The sequence below is a fragment of the Thamnophis elegans genome, chromosome 7, assembly GCF_009769535.1.
Source record: "Thamnophis elegans isolate rThaEle1 chromosome 7, rThaEle1.pri, whole genome shotgun sequence".
Lineage (NCBI taxonomy): Eukaryota > Metazoa > Chordata > Lepidosauria > Squamata > Colubridae > Thamnophis > Thamnophis elegans.
The window spans coordinates 76102426-76126978 of NC_045547.1; the positions used below are offsets into that span (position 1 = coordinate 76102426).

The 24553-nt window shown below is 47.9% G+C and overlaps 1 protein-coding gene across 1 annotated transcript in view; it reads left to right on the plus strand.

Annotated features, from left to right (window-relative positions):
* VWF (von Willebrand factor) overlaps window positions 1-24553 on the plus strand; it is a 185105-nt gene that overhangs the window by 17956 nt on the left and 142596 nt on the right. The window contains 5 exon segments of the mRNA XM_032221125.1: window positions 9405-9621; window positions 11303-11425; window positions 15508-15619; window positions 18017-18063; window positions 24047-24183. Of these exon segments, the coding sequence (XP_032077016.1) occupies window positions 9405-9621; window positions 11303-11425; window positions 15508-15619; window positions 18017-18063; window positions 24047-24183 (636 nt within the window).

Genomic DNA, 24553 nt, shown 5'->3' on the forward strand with positions numbered 1-24553 from the left:
GAACAGCCAGGACTTAGTAGCTTTACGGAAGGCCGGGAGGGTAGTAAGGGTCCAGATCTCCACAGGGAGCTCGTTCCAGAGGGCCGGAGCTGCAACAGAGAAGGCTCTCCCCCAGGGGGTCGCCAGCCGGCATTGGCTGGCAGATGGAACCCGGAGAAGGCCAAGCCTGTGCGATCGAATTGGTCTTTGGGAGGTAATTGGCAGGAGGCGGTCTCTCAGGTACCCAGGTCCGATGCCATGTAGGGCTTTATAAGTAACAACTAGCACCTTGAAGCGAGTCCGGAGACCAATGGGCAGCCAGTGCAGCTCGCGGAGGATAGGTGTAACGTGGGTGTACCTAGGTGCACCCACAATCGCTCACGCGGCTGCATTCTGGACTAGCTGAAGTCTTTGAACACTTTTCAAGGGCAGCCCCATGTAGAGCGCATTACAGTAGTGCCTTTCCAATGACTAATTGGCTTTTTGTCAATTGATATAATAACCTTTGCACCTAGTTTTCTTTACATGCAGCTTGGAGGTAAGCCTTTCTTTCAAAACAAGGACGGAGTTAGTTTCATCTCTCGAGAACATTCAGTAGCCATGGGGGGAAAAATCACCACCCTATAATGCTTATGGATTCAAAGCCAATAGCATTGATTTTCCATCTCTAAATGCTGAAGGCATACGGAACACTATTACCTTCCCGCCAAAGGTGGTTCCTATTTTTTCTACTTGCATTGTTACATGAATTTGAACTGCTGGGTTGGCAGAAGCCAAATAACAGGAGCTCACTCCGTTATGCGGCACTAGGGATTCGATCTGCCGAACTGCCAACCTTTCTGATTGACAAGCTCAGTGTCTTAGCCACTGAGCCACCACATCCCCTTGTTCTACAGTAGAGCCTTCCATGTAGAGGATTAACAAACAAATCGCAAATATTTACATTGTTTTGAATAGACAAATGTAACCCAAAGGTTGATCGTGTTCAAGCTTGCAGCTATAATAAGCATTTTTATAACATCCTCTCTCGTTTTAGTCTTCAGAACTTCAACTTTTCACCTGGAAAATCTGGGGCTTAAAATGAACTCTTTGTAAATAGTTAGAACTGAAGAATTTCCAAAATATAATATGCTGTTAGTTTTGGATCAAAGATGTACCTCATACCAGTGTTTCATTCTTTTATGTTTTATTCCACAAGAACTATGTGTCTTTATTTCTGTTTAAACAAGTATTTATTTAAGGAGGGATTGTGAGAAATATGAATTTGCTTCCTCTCTCTTACTGGAGACAGACGTAGCTTTTTAGAACAGTAGAGTTTATTATTCATTTATTTTGCCGGACTGCGTTTGAGTGGCATCTAGCAAAAATAAGGATTAAAAAAATCATGGAAAACAACAGAAAAGCATTAAAAAAACATCAGTCATAATGTGTCAATGAAACAATACCAGTAATACTCTTTTCCCAGAAACAAGTTGTCATTTCTCTCTTGTGTATTTTGTGAGTTAAATGGTGGTTTGTATTTGTGGAAGCAAGTTAACTCTTTGGGCATAACAATTGCCTTTTGTTGTTGTTGTTGTTGCTTATTTGTTTGTTTTTTATTATTGTTTTAAAAGATCACTAATCTGGTTCTTGTAATTCAAGTTTTTTTATTTGTTTATCAATAGCAATAGCAGTTAGACTTATATACCGCTTCATAGGGCTTTCAGCCCTCTCTAAGCGGTTTACAGAGTCAGCATATCGCCCCCACAGTCTGAGGACCCACCTCATTTCACCCACCTCGGAAGGATGGAAGGCTGAGTCAACCTTGAGCCGGTGAGATTTTAACCGCTGAACTGCAGATAGCAGTCAGCTGAAGTGGCCTGCAGTACTGCACCCTAACCACTGCGCCACCTCGGCTCAAAATATTAAATATAGAAATACAAATAAATATGAAAATAATGGAAAAATAGAGGTGGAAAGGGGGAAGAGGAAAAAGTGTAAGGGAAAGGGGGAAAGTAGAATGAAAACATTGACTTCTTTTGGTGTAGTTGTTGTTGTTAGTTGCAAAGTTGTGTCCGACCCATTGTGACCTCACGTACAACGTTCCTCCAGGCCTTCCTGTCCTCTACCATCCTCTGGAGTCAGTTTAAACTCAAGGCGACTGCTTCAGTGACTCCATCCAGCCACCTCATTCTCTGCTGTCCCCTTCTTCCTTTCCTCTCCATCGTTCCCAGTATTAAGCTCTTCTCCAGTGAGTCAGTAGAATAAGGTAATAACATACAACCTCAACTTATTTTTTCATAATAATATATACTGACTGGTGTGTACCAAGGACCTGTGGGTGGCCAGAAGAACTGAGGCAGAGACAGGAATAAAAGGCTAACAAGTTTATTCCCTTAAGTACAAGCTAACGTTTCAGAACCGGCTTAGATAGGAACACGCGCTGCTCGTTTGGACAGCTCCCTATTTATACAGGAGCTGTCAAACAATCAGCCAATCAGCTGTCGAGCGCTTCCCGCTTAAACTTTTAGTCAGCGCAAGCTCAGAACATAACACTCCTCCCCCCTTAAGTTCGCGCAGGCGTAGTCTTGTAAATATGCTGGACGCCGCCTGATGCGGCCGGATGCCCTAGGCCCTTCTGCACTGTTTGGAGGTTCTGGTTGTTCGGCCGAGGACTCTGCATCGGAGGACGGCGATCGCCCGGGCCGCCGGAGAACGAAGGATGGTGCTGGCCCACCAAGTAAGTCGCCGCTTCGGTTTGGGGCTCCGGCTGCTTGTTCTCGGCTGGCCTCCTCGTTTCCGTGCTCGGCGTCGGTCGTCGGGCCCGTCGGTGTTGGCAGGTCGGTTGACTGCTGCTGACTTGTTGGTGGTTGGTGCCTGCTCCGCAACTGGTCGCAGTGGCGTTTCCAGACTCTGCCGTCGAGGAGCCTGACCCTGTAGGAGCAGGGCCCGGTCTGGTCAGTGATTATGCCCGGTAGCCACAAGGGATGTCCTACATAATTCCGGGCATACACTGCCTCCCCCTGGGCGAAGGAGTGGGACCCTCCCCGGGAATCCAATGGGGTCGGAGCGGAATAAGCGGGGTGCAAACGGTCCAGGGTTGTCCGCAACCGCCGTCCCATGAGACGCTCGGCTGGGCTCGTGTTCGTCTCTGGCGAGGGAGTAGAGTGTTGGGCTAGCAAGAAGGCGTCAATTCGTTCCTGCCAGGGAAGGTGATCTAATTTGGAAAGAGCCTCTTTGACGGAGCGAACAGCGCGCTCCGCCAAGCCATTGCTAGCGGGATGGAACGGGGAGGTGAGGGCATGCCGGATGCCGTGGGAAGCAAGGAAAGCCTCAAACTTGGTTGCCGTCAGTTGCGGTCCGTTATCGGACACCAACACGTCGGGCAGGCCATGGGTGGCAAAAAGGTGGCGCAGGGTCGCGATTAGCGCGTCTGCAGTAGTGGAGGACATGTGGACGACCTCGACCCATTTCGAGAAGGCGTCAACAGCAATAAAGAGCATTCGGCCGTGAATGGGGCCTGCAAAATCAACGTGAATTCGTGACCATGGGGTGGAAGGGGGCTCCCACGTTCGCGGCTCTGCTTTAGGTGGCAGCGCCTGGGCACTCTGGCATTGTGGGCAGCCGGCGACATGGTCGGCTATGTCGTGGTCAAGCTTGGGCCACCAAACATAGCTTCTACCTAAGGCTTTCATCCGGACAATTCCTGGGTGAGCGTGATGCAGCTGCCGCAGGACGGTAGTCCTTAGTGAGGCTGGCACGACAACCCTATGGCCCCACAGCAAACAGCCGCGCTGAACGGATAGCTCCACCAGGCGTGACTTGAAGGGGAGGTAAACGGGGTCTACGGGGTCTTTCGGCCACCCTCGCTTAACCCAGTCTAGCACCCGGGAAATTACCTGATCCCTTGCGGACTCCCGGGCGATGTCGGCGGCAGAGAGTGGAAGGTTGAGGTCGTCTATAAGGAATACAGGTGCAGCAGCAGCAGGATCTTCCAAGGCCTCTGGCAGGGGGCAACGGCTGAGGGCGTCGGCGTGTGCGATCTGCTTCCCCGGTCTGTGGTGCAGCTGGTATTCGTATGACGCGAGGAAAACAAACCAGCGGGTCATGTGTGGGGAGAGAACCTGAGGGGCAGGGCGATCTCCAGCTAGTAGCCCGAGCAGGGGCTTGTGATCCGTGACAATTTGAAATGGCCGGCCGTACAAGTAATGGTGGAACCGGCGCACCCCAGCCACAATGGCAAGAGCCTCTTTATCAATTTGGGCATAGTTACGTTCAGAGGCAGAGAGCGTGCGTGAAAAATAGGCAACTGGTACCTCTGCTCTGCTGGGTAACTGGTGGCAAAGGACGGCGCCCACCCCGTAAGGGGAAGCATCACAAGCGAGTACGAGAGGCAAGTGCTCGCTGTATTGTACTAGAACATCGTTGGAGATGAGGAGCTGCTTGACAGCTAGGAAAGCGGAAGCTTCCCTGCGGCCCCAAACCCAGGGTGCGCCTGAGTCTAGGAGGCGATGCAGCGGCTCAGCGACTGATGCTTTGTGGGGCAGAAAAACAGCGTAAAAATTAAGTAGGCCTAAAAAGGCCTGTAACTCAGCTCTGTTAGTGGGGGCAGGGGCCTCCACGATGGCTTTGGTCTTGGCAGCCGTGGGGTGGATGCCACTGCCATCAATGAGGAAACCAAGGAATTCTATCTGGGCTACCGCAACCTGGCACTTATCTCTCTTGACCTTCAGTCCCACTTGTTGGAAACGTTGGAGAACTAAGCGCAATCGGGCCATTAGTTCATCCAGGGAGGTGGCTGACACGAGGACGTCGTCAAAATAGGGAACGACGCCTCTGAGTCCTTGGAGCAGCCGCTCCATCAAACTCTGGAACAGTCCTGGGGCGATGCTGACCCCAAACTGCAATCTGCGGCAACGGAAAGCGCCCCAGTGCGTGATGATTGTCTGGGCTTCTGCTGCTTCATCGTCCACCACCAGCTGTTGATACGCTTGGGCGAGGTCGAGCTTCGCGAAAACAGTCCCCTCGCCCAAGGTGTGCAGCAAATGCTGGACCACTGGCACCGGGTACGCGTTGGAAGGCAGGGCACGGTTGATCGAGCAGCGGTAGTCAGCGCAAATCCTCACGCTGCCATCTGGCTGGATGGGTAACACAATGGGTGTTTCCCACCGGGCATGGTCCACTGGCTCCAGGACGCCTTGAGCCACCAGCCTGTCCAATTCTGCGTCCACTTTTGGTTTGAGTGCGATGGGGACTCGGCGAGGCTTCATCCGCACCGGCTGTACTGACAGGTCAAGGTTGAAAGACACGGGTGTGCCAGTGTATTTGCCTAGTGAGCCATCAAACACCACAGGGAACTCTGCTACTAGGCAATCAAGAGCTGACTCGCTTAGATGGTGGATTCCGCTGATCTGCAGGCCTAGGGACTGGAACCAATCGAGGCCGAGAAGGCTGGGCAACCGGCCTTCCACTATGATGAGGGGTAACCGGCCGTCGAACCCCTTGAACTGCACTCTGACTTTGCGGGTGCCAATTACTGGGATCAGGTTGCCCTGATAGTCTCTTAACGTCAGATTACAGTCTTGTAATTGGCGTTTTGACAGCTGTGGCAGCAGGCGCTTAATCGTGCTCCAGGACACGATGGAAGTTGCGGAGCCGGTGTCTAACTCCATCTCGCAGGGCTTTCCTTCCACGGTAACAGTTAGCTGTATCTTTTTCTGGAGCTGGTGGCAGGAGAGATCCTGGGTGGCATTTCGGAGGATGGCGTGACAGTCCATCCTGGCTTTCTTGGGGCCACTATTTCGGTTCCTCGGTTGTCTAGACCGATCGGTTTGGAATTCAGAGGAGGACATGGGCTGCGCGGCTCGGCACACCCGAGCGATGTGGCCCTTCCTGCCACATCGCTGGCAGAGGGCTTGCCCAAATCTGCACTCAGCTCTTTCGTGGTTGCCTCCGCAACCAACACATGCAGATTTAGGGTCGCCTTTCCTCTGCGGAACGCTCTTTTTGTTCGCCTCGTGAAGGCGGTTAATGTCCTCAGAGTTCTCATACTCCGAGTCCTCACTTTCAGAGTCTAAGAGGCCTGTAGCTGTGCTGAATGTATTGGCTGGCTGTGCTGCTGTGGCAGACCGACTCTTCGCGATGGTGGCTAAGGATGCTGCAGCCATTTCGGACGCCCGGACCTCATCGAAGGCGGTTTGAAAGGAGAGATCTGTTTTGGTTAACAGTCGCTTCTGCAGCTTGAGATCTCTCAGGCCACACACGAGGCGGTCAAGGAGGGCCTCGTCCAAGTCTCGGAACTCGCAGTGAAGAGCGGCCGATCGTAACGCTGCAACGTAGGCGCTGACGGACTCCCCCTCAGCTTGGCTCCGCTGGTGAAAGGCGTGCCTGCGGGCTATCTTGGACGGAGACGGGGCATAATGGCTTGTCAGCTTCGCCAGCAGCACGGGCCAGGGAACGGCCTTAATGGGCTCCGGAGCTGTAAGAGCCCTGGCAGTGTGAAAAACGTCTGTGCCACAGACGGACAGGAAAAATGCGCATTTCCGCTCGTCCGTCAGCTCGGTGAGGTCGTGCGCGACCAAAAAACATTCGAACCGAGCCGTGTAAGACTCCCATGTCTCAGAGCCATAGTTGAATGGCGCGAAATTTAACGTGGCCATTCCTGTCAGAGCCAGCGACGTCTCGTCGCGGTAGAATTAAGCGCGGTTCTAGTGAATCAGCGAGTGACTTCAGCAGTAAGTGACTTCAGCTTCTCGTACCTCAGTTTGGCGATCCCATCCTCGTCGCCAGTGGTGTGTACCAAGGACCTGTGGGTGGCCAGAAGAACTGAGGCAGAGACAGGAATAAAAGGCTAACAAGTTTATTCCCTTAAGTACAAGCTAACGTTTCAGAACCGGGTTAGATAGGAACACGCGCTGCTCGTTTGGACAGCTCCCTATTTATACAGGAGCTGTCAAACGATCAGCCAATCAGCTGTCGAGCGCTTCCCGCTTAAACTTTTAGTCAGCGCAAGCTCAGAACATAACACTCACCATTTTTAAGCCCCATCCTAACCCAAATCTATCTAATCAGTAAAAGAGAAAATCAAATTTTCATTTTTACCCACCACAAGCACAAAGTCCAGAAACAGTTTCCAAATAGAAGCAAAATTAATTGTATTATTTTCTTAAATGAAAGCAGTCCATTTAGTCAGCTCCACTATCAAATCCGTCAACTTTTGCAGCCATTTGTCCATTGTGGGAATCAAAATATCTGTTTTTGTGCGTAAATAGCAATAGCAATAGCAGTTAGACTTATATACCGCTTCATAGGGCTTTCAGCCCTCTCTAAGCGGTTTACAGAGTCAGCATATCGCCCCCACAGTCTGGGTCCTCATTTCACCCATCTCGGAAGGATGGAAGGCTGAGTCAACCTTGAGCCGGTGAGATTTGAACCGCCGAACTGCAGATAGCAGTCAGCTGAAGTGGCCTGCAGTACTGCACTCTAATCACTGCGCCACCTCGGCTCTTTCTTGCATATATAACATCAAAGTGAAAGAGCTGGTTCTTGTCTTGCCTTTACTGTAAACAGAAGCCTTTAAGAAAGACAGCACGAACAATAAAAATCTAATAACTCTGTGTGTAGAAAACCATAGATCAGGCGTGAAAAACTCAAGGCTCGCGGCCCGGTTGCGGCCCGTGGAGTGCTTAAATCTGGCCCACGGGGCTGGCCTGGAAATATCAAATCCCGCAGTGCCTCTGGCAGCTAAATCAGGCTGCGTATGGCCTCTTGCGCCACATTTTCACTCTCCATGGCTTCCTGTAGCGCACTGCCGGCTGAAAATGGCCTGGAAAATGATCTGTTTTTCAGCCCATTTTTGGCCGGCAGAATGCTGCAGGAGGCCATGGAGGGTGAAAATGAGATGCAGGAGGGCCACATGCCTTGTTTTGGCCAGCAGTGTGCTTAAGGAGGCATCTGTCCCACCCCCCTGCCCCTCCCTCCCACCAGAAAGAACTACAATGCTGATCCGGCCCACTGTTCTGACCGAAGCTTCCCAAGAGCATGAAGCAAACTCCTTGTCTCGACAAAATTTATTAATTTATTAATTGACTATGAATTCTGCTCATTCACATCCAGCAAAGTCTTTCAAGGGAGGATTTATCGTCACAGACCTTCTCTGGCTTCGAGAGCTGCCAGGCCGATATCTGCAAAACTTGGCAAGGAGCCTCGGAGAGTCACGAACCAATTAAGTGAACTAATTGTCTCCTGCAAACTCCACTCCCCTTTCGCTCCTCTTTTATTTTCTCTGGGAGGGGCCATTCACCGCCCACCTGTGGCCTCCCAAGTTTCCCCCTGTTCTTTAGCTGCTCCCTTCATCTGGCAACTCTGCGCATGCGCACACTGGGAACAGGCTCCGGCTGTTCGTCTGTCTCACTGCTGTCTGACTCCGAAGGGGGCTGATAACTGGCATACGGCTCTGGCCCCCTCTCTGCCTTCGACACAGAGCCCTCGTCAGAGCCTTCCCCAGACTCCAGGACTGGCTCAGGTTCCTCCCCAACCCTCCTCACTGTCTGAATCTGCTGCCAGCTCCGCTGGTGGGCCACAACCAGTGGTGGGTTTCAAAAATTGTTCGAACCTACTCTGTGGGTGTGGCCTCCTTTGTGGGAGTGGCTTGCCGCCCATGTGACCGGATGGGAATGGCTTGCCGCCCATGTGACCGGATATGACAACACTTGCCAGAACCACCTTAAATTACCTCACACACAGCACTGGCATGCATAAGAATAGGATGTAAACTTGTTTTTTAAAAGGCATCTTTGGTTTGCGTTAAAACAACTTCAACACACGCAATGTTCTGATTGCACCACAAACGCAGTAGTCATCCTTACCTTTCACAGAGGCACTGAGTTTTATAAATATGAGCATGATAGTGTAGAATAATCATATCCAAGGACCAGTGGTGGGTTTCAAAAAATGTTGGAACCTCTTCTGTAGGTGTGGCCTGCTTTCCGGGTCCACTGGTGGAACCTCTTCTAACCGGTTCGGTAGATTTGACGAACCGGTTCTACCAAAAAGGTGCGAACTGGTAGGAACCAACCTCTGGCCACAACACACTCCTATTGCCTGCTCAAGCATTGGAGATGTGGGTTGCATTTTTCAAAAGCAACCTGAAAATCTTTCAAGGAAGCAGGAAGATGGGGAACTTTATATCAGTTGATTCAAAGGTAGGCTCTCCTACGTATGTCTATGGAGATTCTCAGTCATCCAGGTCCATGGTTGTGCCTCCAGGACTGGCCCATGTTCCTCCCCAACCTCCTCACTCTCCGAATCTGCTGCCAGCTCCACTGGCAGACCACAACACCCTTGAAGAAGTCCAGTTTGACACCCCTGCCATAGATCATCTCCCTTCCTCCCCTGTTTCAGTCGATGACGGGCGGTGGGTCATCCCACTTCTTCTCTTTCTGCAGGACTTCATCACAAACTGCCAGCTGCTAACGACTTCCTCGGTCTTCTCCAAATGTCATCATCTGGTGGACCCCGAAAACTTCATCGGCCTCTGTGAAGAAGACATGTGCCGATGTGCTGAGGATAGAGATTGCCACTGCCCAGTTTTTCTGGAGTATGCTCGAAACTGTGCCCGGCAAGGGGTGATCTTGAAAGGTTGGCCAGCCAGTAGCTCCTGCAGTAAGTTTTCTGGATTTACGTTCTTGGGGGTTGATGGGTTTGCTAGTTCTAGATTCAACATTGCATATATTGCCCTTATATGGGGCAAGGACTGTGAACTCTCAGTGCAGTATTGCAGAATTCTACAAGTGTAGGTATTGAGCCGAGGTGGCACAGTGGTTAGGGTGCAGTACTGCAGGCCACTTTAGCTGACTGTGATCTGCAGTTCAGTGGTTCAAATCTCACCGGTTCAAGGTCGACTCAGCCTTCCATCCTTCCGAGGTGGGTGAAATGAGAACCCGGACTGTGGGGGCAAGTTGCTGACTCAATTTGCTAAAAAATCTGTAAACCACTTAGAGAGGGCTGAAAGCCCTATGAAGCGGTATATAAGTCTAATAAATAAATAAATAAATTGAGGAGCCCATAAGTGACATCTAAAAGGAACACGGTGGCTCAGGGGCTAAGACGCTGAGCTTGTGTATCAGAAAGGTCGGCAGTTCAGTGGTTCAAATCCCTAGCGCCCGTAACGGAGTGAGCTACCATGACTTGTCCCAGCTTCTGCCAACCTAGCAGTTCGAAAGCATGTTAAAAAATGCAAGTAGAAAAATAGGAACCACCTTTGGAGGGAAGGTAACAGCATTCCATGCACCTTCAGCATTTAGTCATGCCGGCCACATGACCACAGAGACGTCTTTGGACAGCGCTGGCTCTTTGGCTTTGAAATGGAGATGAGCACCGCCCCCTAGAGTTGGGAACGACTAGCACATATGTGTGAGGGGAACCTTTACCTTTACCTTTAGCTATCATAAGGTCAGTAACAAAGGGACCAAGATAATATAAGGAAGAGGCATATTTTTGCTTTATTGATGAGAGCAACATCAACACGGAGCATATTAAGGCTAATGGCTTTTTTTTCAGAACACTTGTTTATTATCTTGAGAAATGTTTGCAATGTACAAGCAAACCCTTATTGGGAAAAAAAATGAGAATAATTCAGAGGAACAAAGGAAGTGCCAGATAATCTATTTTCTGATTTTTACAACAAAGTTAGAGTAGCCGAACCAGAAATAAAAAGAAAGATAGCTGGGTTCAAAACTGGAAACCAAACCCTGAAACATTTGAGACAAGCGAGCTACCTCATTGGCTTAGCTAAAAATATTAGATTATGTTGTTAATGATTATAGGATATATAATATCATCCTTGGAAGATCCCAATAGGGAAAGGGGAAATCTTAGTTAATCTTAAAATATTGCGAAGGCTAATGTAATGTTATGGGATCCGGTGGCTCATTGGCTAAGACGCTGAGCTTGTCGATCAGAAAGGTTGGCAGTTCGGTGGCTCGAATCCCTAATGCCACGTAACGGAGTGAGCTCCCGTTACTTGTCTCAGCTTCTGCCAACCTAGCAGTTTGAAAGCACATAAAAATGCAAGTAGAAAAATAGGAACCACCTTTGGTGGGAAGGTAACAGCGTTCCATGCACCTTCAGCATTTAGTCATGCCGGCCACATGACCACGGAGACGTCTTTGGACAGCGCTGGCTCTTTGGCTTTGAAATGGAGATGAGCACCGCCCCCTAGAGTAGGAAATGATTAGCCCATATGTACGAGCGGAACCTTTATCTTTACCTATTAGGAAGTTTCTCCTCAATTTCAGGTTGATGATGCCTGCAAGGTTCATTTCTCTCTCTTCCACCTTTTCAGGACCAAGATGTCCACGTGGCTTGGAGTACCATGAGTGCATCTCCCCTTGTGCCAAGACCTGCCAGAGCCTGAATATCAACGAAGTGTGTCCGGAGCTGTGCGTTGATGGTTGCAGCTGCCCTGGTAAAATCTATTTACAAGCGTTTGTGTACAGCAGAAATCATTGTGTTTCCCGTTTTACTCGGCTGAAAGAAGGAAACCACTGTCCCTTTTGAATGTTTGCGAGTATTTATTTATCCCCCCTGCATGTCCGTTCTCTCAAAGGGCCACTTTTTCATTTAAAAAAAGAAAGTGGGGGAGAAAGGGATTAGGCACATTCCATCATTAACTGGCAGATTCTGGCTTATTTCTGAGAGATTTCATTGCGAATGGAGGAAAGGAGAAAAAGACGCCACTCACCAGTAGCCAGGAGAATTGAATTGAATTGAATTTATTGCATTTATATGCCGCCCTTTTCCCCGAAGGGGACTCAGGGCGGCTCACAATCCAAGTCAGGGAAGGGGGTACAGATAAGGGATAAAAAAAAAGACGAACAGAACAATGCACAATTTAAAAGCACACAACAACCATACCATTCGAGGGGGGGGGGGCCAAAAGCTCTTTAGCCCCAGGCCTGTCGGAACAGCCAGGTTTTAAGGGCTTTGCGGAAGGCCTGGAGGGTGGTGAGGGTGCGAATCTCCACGGGGAGCTCGTTCCAGAGGGTCGGAGCAGCCACAGAGAAGGCTCTCCTCCGAGTAGTCGCCAGTCGACACTGGCCGGCGGATGGAATTCGGAGGAGGCCTAATCTGTGGGATCTAATCGGTCTATTGGAGGTAATTGGCAGCAGGCGGTCTCTCAAGTACCCAGGTCCAATACCATGAAGGGCTTTATAAGTGACGACTGGCGCCTTGAAGCGTATCCGAAGACCAATAGGCAGCCAGTACAGCTCGCGGAGGATAGGTGTTACGTGGGTGAACCGAGGTGCACCCACAATCGCTCGCTGCATTCTGGACAAGCTGAAGTCTCCGAATGCTCTTCAAGGGCTGCCCCAGGTAGAAGCAAAGTTTGGTCATCTTTTTCTCTGGCTGAGGTTCTGCAGGTGGCTTTTTCTAGAGATTCTGTGAAGATTCTCAGTCATTCAAGTCAGGGTTGTCCCAAAGGTGCTTTCGTTCAGGAGGCAACTGAACTTTCTTCGTTTTCTTTTTCCTTTGAAGATGTTGAAGAAGCTTCTTGGATGAGAAGTGAAATGTCTTCAAAGGGAAAAAAAACCCCAAGAAACCACTTATTTAAGACAACCACTTAAATAGGAGCCAGCCGTGTGCAGCAGCTGCCAAAAAAGCCAACACAGTTCTAGGCTACATCAACCGAGGGACTGAATCAAGATCACGTGAAGGGTTAATACCACTTTATAATGCCTTGGTAAGGCCACACTTGGAATCCTGCATCCAGTTTTGATCTCCATGATGTAAAAAAAGATGTGGAGACTTTAGAAAGAGTTCAGAGAGGAGCAACAAAGAGGATTAGGGGACTGGAGACTAAAACATATGAAGAACGGTTGTAGGAACTGGGTATGTCTAGTTTAATGAAAAGAAGGACTAGGGGAGACATGATAGCAGTCTTCCAATATCTCAGGGGCTGCCACAAAGAAGAGGGAGTCAAAGACCTTGGAGGTCTTCTAGTCCAACCCCCTGCCTAGGCAAGAAACCCTATACCGTTTCAGACAAATGGCTATCCAACATCTTCTTAAAGACTTCCAGTATTGGGGCATTCACAACTTCTGGAGGCAAGTTGTTCCACTGATGAATTGTTCTAACTGTCAGGAAATTTCTCCTCAGTTCTAAGTTGCTTCTCTCCTTGATTAGTTTCCACCCATTGCTTCTTGTATCTACCCTCAGGTGTCTTGGAGAATAGTTTGACTCCCTCTTCTTTGTGGCAACCCCTGAGATATTGGAAGACTGCTATCATGTCTCCCCTAGTCCTTCTTTCTATTAAACTAGACATACCCAGTTTCTGCAACCGTTCTTCATAGGTTTTAGCCTCCAGTTCCCTAATCCTCTTTGTTGCTCTTCTCTGTACTCTTTCTAGAGTCTCCACATCTTTTCTACATCGTGGCGACCAAAACTTAATGCAGTATTCCAAGTGTGGCCTTACCAAGGCCTTATAAAGTGGTTTTAACACTTCACGTGATCTTGATTCTATCCCTCAGTCAATGCAGCCTAGAACTGTGCTGGCTTTTTTGGCAGCTGCTGCACACGGCTGGCTCATATTTAAGTGGTTGTCCACTAGGACTCTAAGATCCCTTTCACAGTTACTACTGTTGAGCAAGGTACCAGTCAGAGCTGAAGAAGCTTCTTGGATGAGAAGCAAAATGTCTTCAAAGTAAAATGAGAAAATCCAGGCGCCTTTTGGAAAAAGCACCTTTGGGACAACCGTGATCTGGATGACTGAGAATCTCTACAGATGTTTCGCTGTACAATTTGGGATGAAGACCCTTGGAATGGTGTGGGAGAAGGAATGGATTTCCAGAGGCAAAAAATTGCAGACTACAGGAACCATTTGCACCACTCAGGTGACCCTGAGGACACTGATAAACCTCCAGGTGCTTCAGAGACCCTCTAAAAGTCTAAAAGGATGCAAATGACCAGCTATCTGCAAGGAATGTAGATCCTTCCATTCCCCACCATCCAGTCAGAGCTGAAGAAGCTTCTTGCAGAAGCGAAAGGAAAAAGGAAAAAGAAGGAAGTCCAGTTGCCTCCTGAAAAAGCACCTTTGGGACTTTTTCTGGAGAGGATTCGAACTGAGGGTGGTGGGGCTTTCAATTCTTCAGGGAGGGGGGGGCTGTGTCACATGGCGCCTCTGCTGAGTTGGGAGAAATCAGGCCTGGTGGCTACAGGCGCTTCGTGCATGGCGCTGAGGTATTTGCTCTGAGGCGTTTCTGGCACCATCACCCAAGCTTCCCTGTGGCCTCAGATGAACTGAATGTGTGGAGGAGAGTGGAATCTACAGTCCTATCATTATGCAGCCCCCCCCCAGGGGGGGGGACAGGCAGGCCCCTGCACTTCACAAAATTCATAATTCCCTCCCCCCCCCCAAATCTAAAAATGCCTTTTCCATAGTTTTTATGTTGTGGCTTTATGTCCTAAACTACAGTGAGGAAGTGGGGTGGTAGTGAGTTTTTATGTCTTGGAGGATCCGGGCGCATCCATCCGAGTTGGTTCCTGGACTTGTCTTTCAGAATAGGCCTCAGCCGGTTTTGCAAAATGTACATTTTTTTTTTGCAAAAAATTACTCTGCAGAACTGAAATTGAAACCAATCTTCTTCCCTCCCTCCTGCCGTCCTCCACTTTCCTTCCTTTCTGTCCCTTCCTTACTTCCTCTCTCCTTCTCTCCCTCCATTCTTTCTTCCTCTCTCCTTCCCTTCTTTCTTTTTCTTCCTTCCTTCCTTCCTCTCTACCTCCCTCCCTCCTTCTCTCCCTTCTCTCTCTCTTCCTTCCTCCCTTTCTCTCCCTCTCTCCCTTCCTCGCTCCTTCCCTCTCTCCATTCTTCCTTCCTCTCTCCTTCTTTCCTTTCTTTTTCTTCCTTCCTTCCCCCCTCCCTAACTCCCTCCTGCCCTCCTCCACTTTCCTTCCTTTCTCTCCCTCCCTTTCTTCCTCTCTCCTTCTCTCCCTCCATTCTTTCTTCCTCTCTCCTTCCCTTCTTTCTTTTTCTTCCTTCCTTTCTCCCTCCCTCCTCCTCCTTATCCTTCCTTCCTTTCTTTATCTCCCTTCCTTCCTCTCTCCTTCCCCCCTCCATTCTTCCTTCCTCTCTCCTTTTCTTTCTTTTTCTTCCTTCCTCTCTCCCTCCTTCTCTCCCTTCTCTCTCTCTTCCTTCCTTTCTCCCTCCCTCCTCCTCCTCCCTTCCTTTCTTTATCTCCCTTCCTTCCTCTCTCCTTCCCTCCCTCCATTCTTCCTTCCTCTCTATTTTTCTTTCTTTTTCTTCCTTCCTTCCTCTCTCCCTCCTTCTCTCCTCTCTCTCTTCCTTCCTTTCTCCCTCCCTCCTCCTCCTTCCTTCCTTCCTTTCTCCCCCTCCCTTCCTTTCTCTCTCCTTCCCTCCCTCCATTCTTTCTTCTTCTCTCCTTCCTTCCTTTCTTTTTCTTCCTTCCTTCCTTGCTTCCTTCCAAACTCCATTCCCTCCCTCCCTCACTCCCTCCCTCCCTCCCTTTCTTTCTTTCTTTCTTTCTTTTCCAGAGGGAAAGCTCCTAGATGGTGACGTTTGCGTCGATGCCCAGAATTGCTCCTGCATGAATTCTGGCAAGAAATTCCCCCCTGGCTCTTCAGTGTATCAGGACTGCAACTCGTGGTAAGCATAACCCTTGGATGGAATATGAAGAGGACCCTATAAACCATAAGGCAAGGCCAAGTCAGGGACCTTTCAGTTCAGTGTTCTGGGCAAGATGGTGGCCCAAAGGGCACCCAGGAAGCTCACAGGCAGGGACAGGAGAGTGACAGTACTCTCAACCTGCCCTTAACCACCTGGCACTTTAGGTATCTCACTTTAGAACCAGAATGCCAGAATGTCAGAAATAAGAGAGAAGGACCCTCTATCCATTCATCTATTTCATTGTTTCTTAACCTTGGCAAGTTGAAGATGTCTGGACTTCAACTCCCAGAATTCCCTCAGTCAGCTGCCAGTCCAGACGTCTTCAACTTGTCTGGGGGAATTCTAGGAGTTGAAGTCCAGACGTCTTCAACTTGACTGGGGGAATTCTGGGAGTTGAAGTCCAGATGTCTTCAAATCTTCAAAGGTTGAGAAACACGGATCTATTTCATCCCCTCTTTTCAAACTACGCGGGTGAAATTCACCTTTTTCTTTCTTTCTACAACAAAAACACACATATGTAGCTGCCTTGCACACAAACAGGAACGACATCACCGTGCCCTGGTGTCATCATGCAACCTGCACCATTCACACCCCTTTGCAAGTGACAACTGAGCCTCATATGACCTTCCATTGGGTGTCTCGCGTTGACACGGTTGACCCCCGTTGCTTTCGGTCTACTTCCCTTTGGTGTGAGCTGCAGAGGGGAGGGAAATGCCTTCCCATTGCAGAACTGAGAAGGGGCGAGGAGAGGAGGCGGGCTGGGCAAGAGTTTCTGGGCGTTCCAATTGGTCAGCTGGAGGGGAAAGGAGGGGCGATGTGAATAGCTCTTTGTCTGCTTACATTTTAAGGTTGGCAGGAATCACAAGGATAGTGGGTTGCCAAGGCATTGAGAATAAGCAGGGGGGTGTTGAGTTGGTGATGTGAAATGCCCATGATTTAGAAAGACAGGATTTCTTGTCCGTCGCGAATCTTGGCATTCTCTGAGCCTGATTGTTTTTTCTTGCCAGGGTTTCATGACCAGTTTAGGTGGCACCATTCGTGCAGAAGGAGAGGGCTGTTTATCCATCATATCTTGCCCTGACAGTCTCGGTGCCTTGGTTGGGGTGGGGTTTCTTCCTTGAATAGTTCCTGATTAAAACATTGGTTTCCCCCAGTGGTGGGTTTCAAAAATTGTTCGAACCTACTCTGTGGGTGTGGCCTCCTTTGTGGGAGTGGCTTGCCACCCATGTGACCGCATGGGAGTGGCTTGCCGCCCATGTGACCGGATATGAAGATGCCGACGACACTTGTCAGAACCACCTTAAATTACCTCACACACAGAACCGGCATGCATAAGAATGTGATGTAAACTTGTTTTTTAAAAGGCATCTTTGGTTTGCGTTAAAACAACTTCAACACACGCAATGTTCTGATTGCACCACAAACGCAGTAGTCATCCTTACCTTTCACAGAGGCACTGAGTTTTATACATATGAGCATGATAGTGTAGAATAATCATATCCAAGGACCAGTGGTGGGTTTCAAAAAAGTTTGGAACCTCTTCTGTAGGTGTGGCCTGCTTTCCGGGTCCACTGGTGGAACCTCTTCTAACCGGTTCGGTAGATTTGACGAACCGGTTCTACCGAATAGGTGCGAACTGGTAGGTACCCACCTCTGGTTCCCCCTCCCATGATTTTTTAACTGGTGCTGTAATGAAATGCAAATAACTGAAATCAGTGTGAGCCAAACATACAAGGGTTAAGGCAATGCAATGCAATGCAATTGAAGTCAGTGCACCTGAATACAATAGCACTTAGACTTATATACCACTTTACAGCCTTTGCTAAGCGGTTTACAGAGTCAGCATATTGCCCCCAACGATTTGGGTCCTCATTTGAGGATGGAAAGATGGCTCAGTGGCTAAGACGCTGAGCTCGTTGATCAGAAAAGGTTGGCAATTCAGCGGTTCGAATCCCTAGCGCTGCATAACGGAGTGAGCTCCTGTGACTTGTCCCAGCTTCTGCCAACCGAGCAGTTCGAAAGCATGTAAAAAAATGCAAGTAGAAAAATAGGGACCACCTTTGGTGGGAAGGGAACAGCGCTTCCGTGTGCTTTCGGCATTTAGTCATGCCGGCCACACGACCACGGTGATGTTTTCTGACAGTGCTGGCTTTTCGGTTTAGAAACAGAGATGAGCATTGTCCCGTAGAGTCAGGAATGACTAGCACGCATGTACGAGGGGAACTTTTACCTGTACCTGTAATTGAGACCTATTAATGCATATTTAAGTTTTATTGTAAGGAACGTTCAACGGTTTGAATCCCTAGCGCTGCATAATGGAGTGAGCTCCCGTTACTTGCATTCCCATTCCTAACAGAGAAATCTTTTATTTTCTAGCATTTGCAGGCATGGTGCGTGGGTGTGCAACAATCAGCCATGTCCAGGTATGTTGGTTCCGGAGCATTCAGTGAGTGAATTGTTGTTTATTCCCATTATATATAGGTTTCCGTTATATTCTGACTTTTGTCTTCCTCAAACTGTGCCTTCAGAATCTTGCCAGAAGTCATTTGCTTTTCTCCTGTTTTCATAGCAAGAGCACTTAGACTTATATACCCCTTCATAGTGCTTTGCAGACCTCTCTAAGCGATTTACAGAGTCAGCCTCTTGCTTTGAAGAGCTCCTTCAAGGGGTAGGAGGTGGAGGAGAGAAAGACCTCTTCCAATGGATGCCTTATTCCAAACTGCTATTTGTCTAGCAAGAGCTCCCTGGATAAATGAATTTATATTCGACACTGTCCCGCAGCACTGAGACAACAGTGGTGGGAATGAAGCATCTAACCCTAGGACTCGGAACAATAGCATGGGAAGGGACCACGGAGATCTTCATAGTCCAATCTATGAGGTAGAACAAGAACGTGCTACCACACAAACATTTCTCTCAAGCATAAAATCTGGCCAAGAGATCTTCTGTTATCTCCAAAATTGTGGCAGAGTAAGCACAATCTCCCTCTCTCTCTCTCTCTCTCTCTCTCTCTCCTCTCCTCTCTCTCTCTCCCTCTCTCTCTGTGTGTCTCTCTCTGTGTGATTCTCTCTGTCCCTCTCTTTCTGTCTCTCTGTCACTGTCTCTGTCTGTCGCTGTCTCTCTCCCTCCTGTGTGTGTGTCTCTCTGTCTCTCTGTCTCCCTCCCTCTCTCTCTCTGTGTCTCTCTCTGTGTGTCTCTCTCTGTGTGATTCTCTCTGTCCCTCACTTTCTGTCTCTCTGTCTCTGTCTCTCTCACTCCCTGTGTCTTCCTATGTCTCTCTTCTCTCTGTGTGTCTCTCTCTGTCTTCTCTCTCTCTGTCTCTCTGTCTCTCTCTCTCTGTATCTCTCTCTGTCTCTGTCGCTCTCTGTCTCTTTCTCTCTGTCTCTGTCTCTTTGTCTCTGTGTATCTCTCTCTGTCTCTGACTTTCTCTGTTTCTCTCTCTCTCTCTCTCTCTCTTTTACACACACACACACACACACACACACACACACACACACACCAGTAGTAGGTTCCGGATTCCGTTCCAACTGCCCCGGCGTCACCCCATACACATGTGCAGTGCGCACGCACACGCATGCAGCACAGGCATGCCTTGTAGCTTTAAATGATGCTTCTGCAAGCCTCTGTAATGCTCCAGCTGCTCAGCAGAGCATCGCACAGGCGCTGTACATGCCATGCGCTTGTGCGAAAACGCCGACAGCTTTAAAACACGGTAAAGAGCTCAGGCAAGCGGGCCCTTCGGAGCTCCGTACCGGAATGGTACCCGGTGCTCCGGGCAGCTCCGGTACGCCTGTACTGGGTCGTATCTCCTGCAACCCACCACTGACGCACACACACACACACCGCAACCAACAACAGAAGGAGTTTTGCTTTGCAGAAGGGTGTGAATTCTCCTCGTTTGTTTACAGTGTTTAAAAAGGCTTCACCACAAAGAGGCAAGAGATGCTTTCAGCAGAACAGAAGCTGAAAGAAAACATTGTGGCCAACTAAATGGGTGGGGGAGGCACTCTTTCCCTGTCCTCCACCCCACCCCACCCCAAATCATCTGGCAGAATTGTTTGTGGCAAAATTAATGGTTGCCTTTGAAGCAAAAGCTGAAGATTCAGTGAAAGGCTGAAAGGCTCCTAAGAGTAGCGTCCCGCCATCCATTCCTTCCGGGCTCCATCCTTTCGTCCGAAACACCCATTACTTAGAAACATGACGTGTCTGATTTTCAAGGAACCGCAGACGATTAGAGCCATAAAGAGAACCCAATCTTAATTAACCAGTGGAATGGCTTGCTTTTGGAAGGTTCTAAAGAAGGGAGAGGACAGCTTGTTTGTCTGAAAAGGTATAGGGCCTTCTGCTTGAGCAGAGGGTTGGACTAGAAGACCTCCAAGCGCCCTTCAAACCCTGCTATTCGGTTGTTCTGTTAAAAGTCTTCAAGATATACAGTTTAGCATCCCCAGGGTGTTTTGGGAACAGCTTTTTTGTGATTTTATTCATGAAGCAAACTTGTTGGATGTAAGTCATCAGAAACTCACGTGGACTGATCTCTCTCTCTCTCTCTCTTTCTCTTTCTCTCTGTGTCTTTCTCTCTGTGTCTTTCTCTCTCTCTCCCTCTCTCTCTTTCCTTCCTTCCTTTCCCCTCCTTCCTGCCTTTCTTCCTTTATTCATTCCTTCCCTCTCCCTCCCTCTCTCTCTTCTTCCCTTCCTTCCTTTCCTTCCTTCCTTCTCTTCCTTCCTTTATTCCTTCCTTCCTTTCCCTTCCCCCTCCCTCCCTCTCATTCTTTCTTCCTTCCTTCTTCCTTTCCTTTCCTTTCCTTCTTTCTTTCTTTCTTTCTTTCTCTTTTTCTTTCTTTCTTTCTTTCTTTCCTTCCTTCCTTCCCCTTCCTTTCTGTTCCTTTCCCTCCCTCCCTCCCTTCCCTCCTCCCTTTCCTTTCTTCTTTCCCTTCCTTTCCCTTCCTTTCTGTCTTCCTTTATTCCTTCCTTCCCTTTCCTCTCCCTCCCCCTCCATCCTCTCTCTCTCTCTCTCTTTCTTTCTTTTTTAATTTATTTATGTTTACTGGAGGTTTTAAAAGAAGAGACTGGACAGCCACTGTCTGGAATAGTATAAGGGGTTAGATTAGGAAGACATCCAAGCTCTCTTCTAACTATGTTTTTCTTTCCTTTCTTTCATTTCATAATTTCTTCATTATCTTTTTCATATCATTATTCATTTCAGTATTTCTTTCTTTCTGTCTTTTCTTTCTTTCTTTTCTTCTTTCCTTCCTTCCTTTTCTGCCTTTCTTTTTCTTTTCTTTTCTAATCTCTTCTTTCTCTCTCTCTCTTTCTTTTTTATTAAATGTATTTGTCATCAATCTCACTGTCGAATGACTTTTAGTAGCTTACCAATATCCTAAAAACAGGGGGTTAAGTATTAAAAATGAACAAAAATTGAGGACACTAGGAACCAGTAGACAAACGGGATGCTTCCAGAAGTTGTAAATGTTCCAATATTGGACGTTTTTAAGAAGAGGTTGGATAACCATTTGTCTGAAGTGGTGTAGGGTTTCCTGCCTAAGCAGGGGGTTGGACTAGAAGATCTCCAAGGTCCCTTCCAACTCTGTTATTCTATTCTAAATAATGACTGGAATAGAACAGTCTCAATGGGAGTAAAACAACATTAGCTAGCAGTGTTTGCTTAACCTCCTTGCTCAAACACATTCTCAATAGCAGCTAAGAAACCTTGAAGTGGGAAGGGTCAGACTGAACAAAGAAAGCACACTAATTAAAACCAACCCCAAAGAATGCAAACCTACTTGAAAGGCAGCCAAAGGCTCTGCTGAATTGAAATAAAAGGTTAAACAAACTAAAAGGTCATTTGTGACCCTCCTTTGCAAGAGTTTACGAAGTTCTCTGCAAAATTCTTTCAGTTTATTTATCCACCCGAATATGCCTGAATGGAGATGGACTTTAATAAAGGGGAAATATAGAAATCTTTTGGCCCAACCCTCTGCTCAGCAGGAGACCCTAGACTTATGTCAATGGAGGTTCTCAGTCATTCCAGGTCATGGTGGTCCCAAAGGTGCTTTTTTCAAGAGGCAACTTGGACTTTGTTGTTTTTCTTTGAAGACCAAGAAGGGATGAGAAGCAAAACATCTTCAAAGAAAAACAGCGGAAGTTCAAGTTGCCTCTTAGAAAAAGCACCTTTGGGAAACCCTAGACTATTTCAGGCAAACAGTTTGTCCATCTCTTCTTGAAACCCCAGTGAGGGAGCACCCATAACTTCTGAGGACAATCCGTTCCATTGATGAACTGTTCTCACTATCAGGAAATGTTGCCTTATTTCTAGGGTTGGATTTCCCTTTAATGAGCTTCCATCTGTTATTCCTTGCCCAGCCCGCAGGTGTTGGAGAATAGGTGGATCACCTCTTCCCTTTGGTAGCCCCTCAAATAATGGAAGACTGCTATCATGTCACCCCTAGTTCTTCTTTTTGTTACTCTAAACATACTTCCTTCCTGCAACCATTCTTCATATGCTTTAGCCTCCTGCATCTTCATCATCTTTGATGCTCTTCTCCACACTTTTTCTAGAGTCGAAAGATCTGTTTTGTATTGTGTTGACCAAACTGTATGCAATATTCCAAGTGTGGTCTTCTAAGGCTTTATAAAGTAGTATTAATACTTCACGTGATCTTGACTTTATCCCTCTGTTTATGCAGCCTAGAACTGTGTTGGCTTTTTTGGCAGCTGCTAGTGGTTGTCCACTAGGATTCCAAGATCCCTCTCACAGTACTGTTGTTGAGCCAGTTACCCTAACCCTAACCCTAACCCTAACCCTAACCCTAACCCCAACCCCAACCCCAACCCCAACCCCAACCCCAACCCCAACCCCAACCCCAACCCCAACCCCAACCCCAACCCCAACCCCAACCCCAACCCCAACCCTAACCCTAACCCTAACCTGTCCTATACCTGTGCATTTGGTTTTCCTTGCCTAAGTGTAAGAAGACCTTGGTTTTCTTACCACTGAATTCCATTTGTTGGATCATGTCTGCACCTGAGGGCAGAACAAGAAGCAATGGGTGGAAACTAATCCAGGAGAGAAGCAACTTAGAACTGAGGAGAAATTTCCTGACGGTTAGAAAATTAATCAGTGGAACAGAAGTTGCCTCCAGAAGTTGTGAATGCCCTAACACTGGATGTTTTTAAGAGATGTTGGATAGCCATTTGTCTGAATGGTATAGGGAGGGGGTTGGACTAGAAGACCTCCAAGGTCCCTTCCAACTCTGCTATTGTATTGTATCATAGGTCCCAATGCTCAAATCGGTCAAGATCCTTCTGGATCTTAAGCTTATCTTCTAAAGCGTTGGCTATTCTCTCCAGTTTAATATCATCTGCAAATTTGATGAGTTCCCTTTCTAACTAAAGATGCTTTCATGAACCAATTTAGGTGAGGGGGGAAAATGCTGGGCCAGTGAGTTTTCTGATAATGTCATCGAAAATCCAAAAAAAAAGCTTTAGACTTTGTTGTTAGTTGTGAAGTTGTCCCCGACCCATCGCGATCCCCATGGACAACGCTCCTCCAGGTCTTCCTGTCTTCTCCATTTAAGCTCACGCCTACTGTTTCCTTGACTTCATCCAGCCACCTCCTTCTCTGTCGTCCCTTCTTCTTTTGCCCTCCATCTTTCCCAGCATTAGGCTCTTCTCCAGGGAGTCCTTCCTTCTCCTTAGATGGCCAAAGTATTCGAGTTTCCGCTTCAGGATCTGGCCTTCTAAAGAGCAGCCAGGGTTGATCTCCTCTAGGACTGACCGGTTGGATGGCCTTGCAGTCCAAGGGACTCGCAGGAGTCTTCTCCAGCACCAGAGTTCAAAGGCCTCCATTCTTTGGTGCTCAGCCTTTCTTATGATCCAACTTTCACAGCCATCCATTGCAACTGGGAAAACCATAGCCTTAGCTATATGCACTTTTGTTGGCAGGGTGATGTCTCTGCTTTTTAGTATGCTGTCTAAATTTGCCATAGCTTTCCTCCCCAGGGAAGAAGCCTCTTTTAATTTCTTGGCTGCAGTCCCCATCTGCGGTGATCTTGGAGCTCAGGAAAATAAATGGGTCACTATTTCCATTTCTTCCCCTTCTATTTGCCAGGAATTGAGAAGGACGATGCCATGATCTTAGTTTTCTTAATGTTGCGTTTCAAGCCAACGTTTCCTCTCTCCTTCTTTACCCACATCAAGAGGTTCTTTAGTTCCTCTTCACTTTCTGCCATCAGAGTGGTATCATCCTTAGACTTTAACTGCAAGCAAATACACTCATTTGTTTCAAATCCAGAATACGTTTTATTACTATTATTATGATTTCAGTCAAGGCAGAGATTTTAGTCTAATGGAAAATTGTGGTCTGCAGTTCATTTGCAAGTAAGCCTCTGCAATTTTTTCCCCCCCTAGGAGAGTGTTCCGTCACTGGTCAATCCCACTTCAAAAAGCTTTGACAACAAGCATTTCACCTTCAGTGAGTCTGCCACTACTTGTTTTCTGGAGATTGCGAGGGGAATTCCTTTTCTGTCTTCATTGAGACAGTCCAAGTAAGAGCATCTTTGTTGAAAGAGAAAATGGTGGTGGAAAAATAACTGTGGGTATGTCAGAGTTTGTTGCAGAAAAAATCAAATCGAGAAAGCACACACGGATAGCTGATTCAGCTGGATTCATTAACTTATCTATATAAATAAGAATAGATGAATAAATGTACAATACAGACAGGTGGTTCTTCCAAGTAAACACACGGCAGGAGAGTTACAGGCAAAGCAGTTAGCTTCATTTCAGGCAGACTACTAGTTTACTTCTCAGAGCAGCAGACTGCTTTCTTCTTAAGTTTCTGTTTCAATTCTCAGCACAGACTCAGATCTGTTTAAGCTCCCATTGGCTGACTTGGTTGCTATGCCTATTCATTGGCTG